Below are 10,105 nucleotides of genomic sequence, written 5' to 3' on the forward strand. Positions count from 1 at the left end.
TTAAATTTGAATATGGATTAAACTGCATGGGGTTCGGCTTTGCGCCCGTGATCCGGAACCACTTTCTGATGTTCTGTGTGTGTTGTTCTTTCTTTAAATTTTATATATTTCTTTTTTTTTGTGGCTCACTGTTTGATGTCATTTATTATTTGTATAATTAATGTTTATTTTTTCTTATCTTATTTTTATTCCTTCCTTTTAATTACAACAATTTGTTGTGCACAGTGGCCAAACAGCTATTATGGCTAGGCCCATTTCTTACCATTAAGACACTCATGGACAGACCCATCATTTATAATATTGTAAAAGTGTAAACCTGACCATACAACCTATGAAGGGGTTTTCCATCGTTTTATCCTGGAGGTTGGTCACCAACGCTAAGACGGCGATGGCCGCAAGGTACGGTGGGGTTAACATGAGTTATTATAAGTTATTAATGGTAATGAAAAATAAATACAATACAATTTTATGCGCGGAAGTTTGCACTTGACTAGCAAATCCCCAGCCCTAACATAACTCCTAGATAGGAAGCATCAGTTTGTTCTCTTTGAGTTCGTTTGATTGTTGTGCTTGCACCATTTTTTTTTGGAAGAAAATTTTGTCTAATTTCTTAGCAACTTTCTTCAGTATGTCCCCTCCCTCCTTGGAATTAAATAGTGTCACTCTGAAACTCATTTATATGTCATATAAATATTAGATATTCTTTTTGCCTCTTGTGGAGCATCTTCTTCATTTGACACCCCACAATACATTATTGTAAATAAAAACAGAAGCAAATTCAAAGCTGCGTATCATTAAAATTTTCCAATTTATCCAATGACCTTTTCCGAAAAATCCATTCTGATTTCCCTTTTGGCTATCCTCGTGTGAACGCTAGACGATTGAACTTACCGGTCCAAGTACGACAAATTATTATCAATCGCTTAAACTTTAGATCGATTTTCATCTAAATATTGAGAATTTCAAATTATTGCATGAAATCATCTGATTCCAACAGCATCAAATCGGATGATCTCATCTCCATTCCACGTGGAAGCTGGGCAAAAAGTAAATCACAAAAAAGACCACTGCTGAAATTAGAATTTCACAATTTATTTCTCAAATTTCTGAGATTTACATATTTTTGTGTGTAATAAAAATGACACAAAATCATTCCAAAAAAAAACAATGATGTGTTTATTTTTTTTTATCCGTTGGACAACGAGACTAGCTCTACCTTTCAGGGCCAAATATAACACTTTTTCATGCTGAACTTTCTTCTATGATAATTAAGCGATGCTTGGCACCGGCGCGTTGGGAAGATTTCTCGTGTTGGGCATTTTAATCCTTAGACTGCATGAATTTGATGAGGTCAATGACCCTGTTGGAGTAGCCAAACTCATTATCATACCAAGAAATGAGCTTGACGAAGTTGTCATTGAGTGAAATGCCAGCTTGGGCATCGAAGATGGAAGAGTGATTGTCTCCAATGAAGTCAGACGAGACAACTTCTTCTTCGGTGTACCCAAGGATACCCTTAAGTGGTCCTTCGGCAGCCTCGCGGACCTTAGCCTTGATGGCATCATAGTTGGCCGGCTTACCCAGACGCACCGTCAAATCAACAACGGATACATTTGGCACCGGAACTCTGAAAGCCATTCCAGTGAGTTTACCATTGAGAGCCGGGATAACCTTGCCGACAGCCTTAGCAGCCCCCGTGGCAGCTGGGATGATGTTTTGTTGGGCACCACGACCATCACGCCACAGCTTTCCAGAAGGTCCGTCAACGGTCTTCTGGGTGGCCGTTGTAGCATGAACAGTGGTCATCAAACCCTCGACAATCTCAAAGTTATCATGGACAACCTTAGCCAGAGGAGCCAAGCAATTGGTTGTGCATGATGCATTGGACACAACCTTGAGATCCGGCGTGTAGGCATCCAGATTAACACCCACAACAAACATTGGAGCATCAGCACTTGGAGCTGAAATGATGACCTTCTTGGCACCACCCTTCAAGTGAGCCGATGCCTTGTCAATAGTCGTAAAGACACCAGTGGATTCAACCACATATTCAGCCCCAGCAGAAGCCCAGTTAATTGTGGATGGGTCACGTTCGCAGAAAACAGTAATCTTCATCCCATTGACCACCAACTGACCACCCTCAGCACTTACAGTTCCCTTGAAGCGCCCATGGGTGGAATCAAACTTAAACATGTAGACCATGTAGTCTAGGCCAATGAAGGGATCATTGACAGCCACCACCTGGGCGCCCTTCTCAATGGCAGCACGCAAAACAAGGCGACCAATGCGGCCAAATCCGTTGATTCCAATCTTGGACATATTGTCAATTGGTCTAAATAAGAACAAAAAGTTCCGCTTTTATCAGTTGAATTTATTTTTGTTCAACATCGTGAAAATTATGTGATTGTGTGCCAAAAAAAATTTCTGATAAGAGTGCTTATTTTTTGTATGAAGATGAAAATATTTCGTTTTGCTGGTGTTTCTGGGGGCTTGGCAATATAATTATTTTAAACAGGAAAGAAATGGTCAGATTATACATGATCTGGGTAATTTAATGGATTTGTTTTTGATGCTTTGCTTTTTTAATTGTATTTAAAGATCTCGAATAAATGTGATAGAAGAATCTTCCATTGTCTTTAAACTAGAATAGGGGAAGACTTTCAAGTTTCGCACATACTCTGGCTTCGAACACTTTATATTTTTCCCATACCACTTTTACCGTTTAGGGACGATTGGAAGAGCGGTGTCTCAAAAAAATATTTTCTACAACCTTCTATAAAAAGTTATGTTTTTCTTTAATGGTCTCTACACATTGGGAGAAATTTTTGTCAAAAATTGCTTTTTTGAAGGAAATTCCTGCAGCGTTGTAGGAGGAAACGTCAAATTTCTGTCAAAAAAGCAATTTTTGACGAAAATTGCTCCCAATGTGTAGACACCTTAAGGAAAAGTGATTTTTTCTGACCCCTAATTTTTAATCCTCTCATCCTCAAATGGTTAATGAATCTGACATAATTGTATTTAAGGAAATGTATGACTTTTACGACTGTTAAAAGATATTGCCACACAGAAAATCAATATTTCGTAAAATTGTGTTTATGAAGTGTTTATGAATTCCTATTGGGAACTTACGAAATGCTCATTGTTCGTAACATGATCACTTAACAGCATTTTTTGTACTTTTACAAATATTTGTTCGTAAATATTCGTAAACACACAAAAAAATGTTCGTAAAATTTTATCATTGAATCCTATAATAAGGAATTCTTTTGTTCTTATTATTCGTACTTAAATTTTAACTCCTGAATTTTTTAACTTCTTTTGATTTTAATTTTTCTTCTTTCACAATTGTAGAAGGAATGACGCGGATGACCTTATTTTTGTAATTAAATATATTATTATTATTATTTTTATTAAATACTCCAATGGCTAATCAATAAAGCAGATTAATTTGTAGCTTTTTGTAATAAATTATATTTCGTTACCATTGTGAATTATTAGTGGGAAATTGGGGTATCACCAAACACTTTTGAAAGATTCGCTTTTGACTAAATTTCCCAAGAAAACTCTGAATTTTAGAAAAATGTTGCTTACACCATGTTATAGCCTTGAGTATAGGCTGTATATTAATGCATATAAGACTGATGTAAAACAATGCTATTTTCCAGAAAAAGGAAAATTATTTCACCATGCATTTTTCGATTTTTTCCAATCACCCGGGGTACAACCAAACACTTTTTGGGGCACCAGTAAACACCTCTTTTTCTCACCCATTGAAGTTATTTTGGGCATTCACCACATATCTTAATTATAAAGATATTAAAAATTTTATTAATTCTCAAAAAAAAAACACTGCAACATTTAGAATAAATGGCTAAAAATAGCAGAAAACTAAAGCATCGACTTCTTTTTTGGTAAGCAGCGCCACTAAATAGTGGCGAACATTTTACCTAAAATTCGAATTTTGTGCGCTCTTGATTTTTTTTTGATAAAATCGAAAAATTATTCGCCAATTCTTGATTAAAAAGTTGTTTAAGGCAAAATTAGGTCTATTAAACTATATTTCTCCCATTTCTCTTGAATTTCGAATGAAAATTCCATGAATGGATATAAATTTCGGAAATCGATCAAAGAGGGAGAGGAAAATAAGATTTTAATGGCTCGGGCACACCTTTTAGATCAGGAAAATTTCATGAAGTCGAAATTCGAAACCCTTTCTTTCTCCCATGTTTTACATATGACTATTTCATTTTTTCGCATACCAAATTCGATAGAGCTAAATTGAATTTGTAGTGATGTTTAAGAGAAGAAGAAGAGTGCGAGAGAATGAGATAGACATTATGCAAAACATGTGAGAAAGAAAGGTATCCGAAATTCGACTTCATGAAATTTTCTTGATCTAAAAGGTGTGCCCGAGCCATAAGGAAAAAATTTGCCACTTAAGCTACTCTCGCGACATCTACAATTGTGAGAAATTTGCCTTTTTGGTGGTGCCCCAAACTCTGTTTTGTGATTGATTTTTTTATTCTTTTAAAAAAAATGTGAACATTAATTTCTTTAATAAATACATAAATATTATCCCAAAATATCTAGGAAAGTACTGGTGTAGTGAAATTTGACTTAACTTGTTTTATTTTCATATTCCAGGTATATGTATAAATGACTAAAATTATCAAAATCTAACAATTTTACGAAAAAGGATTCTCTTTTCTAAACTACTTGAACTAAGTGGATCATTCTTTAGTTGGACAAGCATCCCTATAATATCTATGATTTCATATAAGTCTCATTCTCTAAAACCTTATACCTATTTATAAAATCGTGGTGTTTGGTGGTAGCCCTGTTTGGTGGTGCCCCAGTTTCCCCTATTTCCTGACTACCTAAAGTTATTTTTTTTCTTATGTCTGTACATAATTGTAAAGTAGAAGGTTGAGGGAATCTAGAATATTATCTGCAAGTCTCTAGCTATTTGATATATAGTAAATATTTAAGCTGAAAAATGGCGAATTTTCAAATTCATGATTGATTTTATTTATTTTTTATACTTCTAATTTTTTAAGCAAACCCCTTTTGGCAATAAAAACTAGAATACTCATACGTAATATTTTTCATTAAAGCGAAAAATATTATTCATTGGTATTGTCAGAAAAATTACTCAAGTTTTTGGGCTATTTTTGTCCATATCGTTCATAGAAGCACAAAACACACCGAATCAGACTCTGTTGGACTTTCCAAGGTTAGATGTAAGACTTTTCATTGATTATGTTTCTCAGTTTAATTTTTATTGTCGATTTTCAGTCCGTAAAGTGTCTCGTCGTTGAAGGGTTAAGAGCAATTAAACTGCTAAAGATTATAACTTATTTAGGAAACGATAAATTATGATTATTGACCAATAAACTTTTTTTCTTTTTTGTGATGTTCGATTCTATGAAGAAATCCTAAAATTTAGATAACTATTTAGAAATAATAAAATCAAGAGCTATTAGTCCCCTGTACTGAATCAAATTTATCTTAATCTAAAAGAGTAAAAAATTAATAATTAAATTAAAAACTCAAACTCTGAGAAAAAATTAAGAAAAACTTCGTTCTTATTTGACAGAAAGAGTCTTATTGGAATATAAGTAATCTCTTGAACAAAGTCTTTTAAGATTTTTTAAAGCGACATATTTTTTTTGAAGTGATAATATAAATTTAAATAATAATTGAATAAATTATTACTGAGATAAAAAGTTACATTGATGTACATTTTTTCGCATATTTCTAAAGGAAGATTAGCCTTACAATTATTTTATTTAATTCCAGAATTGTTTTGTAGAGCTGAATTACATTATTACGGCAAAGCCCAGTTTCCTTAAGAACTATGTGAAAAAAATCATGTACAACATCACTCCTCACTACCTGAGATAGTATAAAATTAAAGACCTTAGACAAGCTCCTTTTACACTTACACTTTTAAAATAAATCTCTGGGTCAGATTAAATTATTAAAAATTTAAAAAAGCAGGGTTTCTTTATGAAGCTCAGTAATTTACTTAATGTAATGATCAATTAAATGTTAAATTTCAACACTGGCAAGAGTTATTGTAAGTTAAAATTAGAATTAGAGATTACGTTAATGTCTTGATCGAATGATAAAAGCATTTTTAAATTCCGGTTTGAGTGTGTAGTAAAATATCAAGTCTGAAAAAGATTCTTAGGAATTTGCCTCACATGGAATTACATTATTAAAATTACTATTTCATCAGTTCACAGACGAGATTTACGGCCAGAAAGAAAAGATTTCCAAATGTTTTCCTGCTAATGGGAAATCTGGTCACTTTTGTCTTGTTCACTTCTAAAAGCTTCAAGCTCCAAACAACGTGAAGGTCGCGCGGAGGTCAAATGCGGCGTCTCGTTTTTGGGTCAAAAAGCGGCTTTTTCTACCTAACATTCCTGAAATTGCGTAACAGGAATCCCGTGGGATGGGGTACGATCAGGGCAGACGCTGGAAGAGCCGGAAAGGGGACGAAATCGATAAGTGGGATGATGGAAAATTTGGCGGATGTTATGAAATCCCTTGCATTTTATTAAGCAATTTGCCGAAATTGTGGGGGTATTTCTGGGTAGGTGGAAGTGTCTTCAACTGGGAGAGACTCCTGAAAGTCCCCTGGAGGACAAATTGAAGGTGAAATGGGTGGGAATGGCGGATCATGTGGAGCAAAAGTGCACTCAACACGTCACTCTCCCAATTTGCCGGGGAAAAACACCAGTACTGCGATTTAATTTATCATTTTTTGATTGATGGGGTTTTGAGGAAGGATTCTTGGGTTCAAAGTACTCACATTTAAAGGCTCAGCAATGCAGGAAATAGTGATAATCCACTGAATGTCGTCTGGATGCGACGAGAGCTTGAACGAAAATGAATTTTTCAAGGGCGATTCAATGGATGGCGGTTGGGTTATCAGCGCCGCCTATGGCAGTAGCACAGAATTTTGTTATAAAACTGTCAGTTTTGTTTTTTGCTGTGGCGAAAAGTGAGGTTATGCTGCTAGGACGAATGCGCAAGCCCCCCACGGAAAAGTCTTTTCACCCCGGTCTCGCAAAGCACGTGGAGGAAAAGTTTTCTTTCTGTTGAAAAATTGCGCAGCGGAATATTTGCTAGAAGAGTCGCGAGGGCACCAACAAGGCACAATGAATGCGGAGAAGCTCAAGAAACTCCAGAGCCAGGTGAGAATTGGCGGGAAGGGGACTCCAAGGAGAAAGAAGAAGGTAGTTCATACCACGGCAGCCACGGATGACAAGAAGCTACAGTCATCGCTCAAGAAGCTGGCCGTGAACACCATTCCCGGCATCGAGGAGGTCAATATGATCAAAAATGATGGGAGTGTGATTCATTTCAACAATCCCAAGGCTCAGGCTTCTCTGGCAGCAAACACTTTTGCCATTACCGGACACGGAGAGAACAAACAGGTTAGGAAATGTTTGAAAATCTGCATTAACAAGGAAAATAATTCAATTTTTCATTTAGATCGCCGAAATGCTGCCGGGAATCCTGACTCAGCTCGGACCTGAGGGTCTCAATCAACTCAAGAGGATTGCCAGTAATGTCGTGGTGGGTAATAAATTGCTTAGCAGTGTCACTGAGGAAGACGATGTGCCCAATTTGGTTGAGAACTTCGAAGAGGCATCAAAGAAGGAAGTGCGCGATAAGCCCACAAATCCTTTCATAGAGACCGCTGAAGTGGCTCAGCTGGCTCAAACTGCAACTCCGGCAGTTGCTCCAGAAGCAGGCAAAGCAGCTGAACCGCCAGCACCATCCGCACAGCCTGAAAAAGCTCCAGAGCCGACTAAAGTAGAGCCAGCAAAGCAGGAGGCAGCACAGAAACCTGTAGAGACTCCAAAGCCTGCTCCTGAAGCCGTTAAGGCACCGGAAGTAGCTGCACAAGCCCAGAAAGTAGCCCCAGTGGCAGCTGAAGCTGAGAAGCCAGCACCAGTTGCAACAGAAGCACAAAAATCCGCTGCTGAACCTCCAAAAACTGCTGCAGAAGTACTAAAAGCCGCACCGGAAGCTCCTAAAGTCGCTGAAGTGCCCAAACAGGTTCAGCAGCCAGCTCAGGCAACTCCTAAAGCTGCAGAGTCCCCAAAGCCAGTGCAGGAGGCTCCAAAACCAGCCCAAGAACCTGCTAAAGCTGCTGAAGCACCGAAATCAACTCAGTCTGCTCCACAAAAAGCACAGGAACCTCCAAAAGCCGCTGAAGTCCCCAAATCTGTTCCGGACGCCCCCAAACAAGATCAGAAGGCAGCTAAGGAAACTTCCAAAGCTGCTGAAGCTCCAAAGAAAGTGCAAGAGTTACCGAAGCCGGCTCAGGAGCCTCCAAAGCCAGCTCAGGAAGCTCCAAAGCCCGTTCAGGAAGCCCCGAAACCAGCCCAGGAAGCTCCAAAGGCAGCGCAGGAAGCCCCTAAGCCAGCCCATGAAGCTCCAAAGCCAGCGCAGGAGCCTCCAAAACCAGTTCAGGAAGCTCCAAAGCCAGTTCAGGAAGCTCCAAAGTCAGTCCAGGAGCCTCCAAAAGCAGCACAGGAGCCTCCAAAGCCAGTTCAGGAGCCTCCAAAGCCAGTTCAAGACGCCCCTAAGCCAGCCAAGGAGCCTCCAAAGGCAGCCCAAGAGCCTTCAAAGCCAGCACAGGGGCCTGCAAAACCAGTTCAGGAGCCTCCAAAGCCAGCTCAGGAGCCTCCAAAGCCAGTTCAGGAAGCTCCAAAGCCTGCTCAGGGGCCTCCAAAGCCAGCCCAAGAAGTCACAAAAGCAGCTCAGGAGCCTCCAAAGCCAGTTCAGGAAGCTCCAAAGCCAGCTCAGGAGCCTCCAAAGCCAGCTCAGGAGCCTCCAAAGCCAGCTCAGGGGCCTCCAAAGTCAGTCCAGGAGCCTCCAAAGTCAGTCCAGGAACCTCCAAAACCAGCTCAAGAAGCCGCGAAGCCAGTACAGGCGGTTCCTGGAGATCAGAAACCAAAGCCTGAAGCCCAAAAGGCCGCTCCTGAAGCACAAAAACCGTCCACTGAGCAATCAGCTGCGCCTCCATCTCTTGCTGCAGCTCAGTCCTGTCCAGTGGTAGCTGCTGCCAAGGAAACTTCTCCTCCAAGTGCTCCTGCCAGTCTTCCTCCCAAAGAATCAACCCCGGTAGCTCCAGCGGCTCAAGGAGAGGCTCCCAAGGCTCCAGAAAGTGCTGCCGCTTCAGCTCCTGAAGCTCCAGCAACTGAAGTGAAGCAAGGGGCCGGAAAACAGGGTAATAAGAAGGGTGCAGGTAAGAAGGAGAGCCCACCTCAAGGGGCTGCTGGAGAACCAAAGAAGCCGGAAGAGAAGAAGAAAGCCGAACCGAAGAAGGAGGCCAAGAAGGCCAACGAACCAAAGAAGTCTGACGATGGTGCCAAGAAAGCCGATTCACCGAAGAAGACGGCTGAAGTGAAGCCCAAGGAGGCGCCAAAGAAGAACGAAAAACCCGCCAAGGGCAAGAAGGAGGCTGAGGAAAAAGCCCCCTAGTCAACTCATTTAGTTTGATGTTCCTAACAAGAATCTGTGGACTGTTTAATTATTTTTTTCTCAAACTAACAAGTAGTGATTAATTTTTATTTAGTCAACTCTCAAAATACTCGAATTTCTCGAAACTAACCCAAAGCCTGAATTTAGTGAATGAATTTAAAAAAAAAAAAACAAATACTTTAAGTGTTCACCTTTTTCTAATCAATCGCTCAAATTGCTGCACTCAAAATTCTTCCCGGAAGGAGCTTTTGTGGGGATGAGTGTGGTGTTAGTCAATCAGTAGTTTTTTGCTCAATATCATCCTAAAACAAATTGATTAAAATCAATTTCTATTGCTTCCAGAGGTAATAAAGAATCTCGCGATAGAAGAACGTATTACCAAAATTGAAAACATTGTATTTTATGTATTTTTAATCAAAAATTTAATAAAATACTCATTCAAATAAAAATAAAGGTTTCTTTTGACTTTGGTTCTTTACACAATTTACTCATCAACAGCGTTCATATTTCCAAATAATGTAGGGTTAATATTGCATCTAACCTCAAAAAATATTAGACGGATTGATTTCAGGTTATGTAATACATAACCTCAAAAAAATTC

At 39.0% G+C, this 10,105-nt stretch overlaps 2 protein-coding genes across 2 annotated transcripts; one reads left to right on the forward strand and one right to left on the reverse strand.

Moving 5' to 3' along the window:
• Nucleotides 1-1,071: 1,071 nt before the first annotated feature.
• LOC129808197 (glyceraldehyde-3-phosphate dehydrogenase 2) lies at nucleotides 1,072-6,983 on the reverse strand. The gene is made up of 2 exons (XM_055857966.1): nucleotides 6,818-6,983; nucleotides 1,072-2,332 (listed from the first exon to the last, which is right to left on the reverse strand). The coding sequence occupies exon 2, from the start codon at nucleotides 2,317-2,319 to the stop codon at nucleotides 1,321-1,323; it is 999 nt and encodes a 332-aa protein (XP_055713941.1). The 5' UTR covers nucleotides 2,320-2,332; nucleotides 6,818-6,983; the 3' UTR covers nucleotides 1,072-1,320.
• On the forward strand, nucleotides 6,983-9,957 carry LOC129808192 (uncharacterized). The gene is made up of 2 exons (XM_055857961.1): nucleotides 6,983-7,445; nucleotides 7,504-9,957. Exons 1-2 carry the CDS (start codon nucleotides 7,167-7,169, stop codon nucleotides 9,502-9,504), a joined length of 2,280 nt encoding a protein of 759 aa, XP_055713936.1. The 5' UTR covers nucleotides 6,983-7,166; the 3' UTR covers nucleotides 9,505-9,957.
• Nucleotides 9,958-10,105: the final 148 nt, after the last annotated feature.

Source organism: Phlebotomus papatasi, chromosome 3 (genome assembly GCF_024763615.1).
Source record: "Phlebotomus papatasi isolate M1 chromosome 3, Ppap_2.1, whole genome shotgun sequence".
NCBI classification, from domain to species: domain Eukaryota; kingdom Metazoa; phylum Arthropoda; class Insecta; order Diptera; family Psychodidae; genus Phlebotomus; species Phlebotomus papatasi.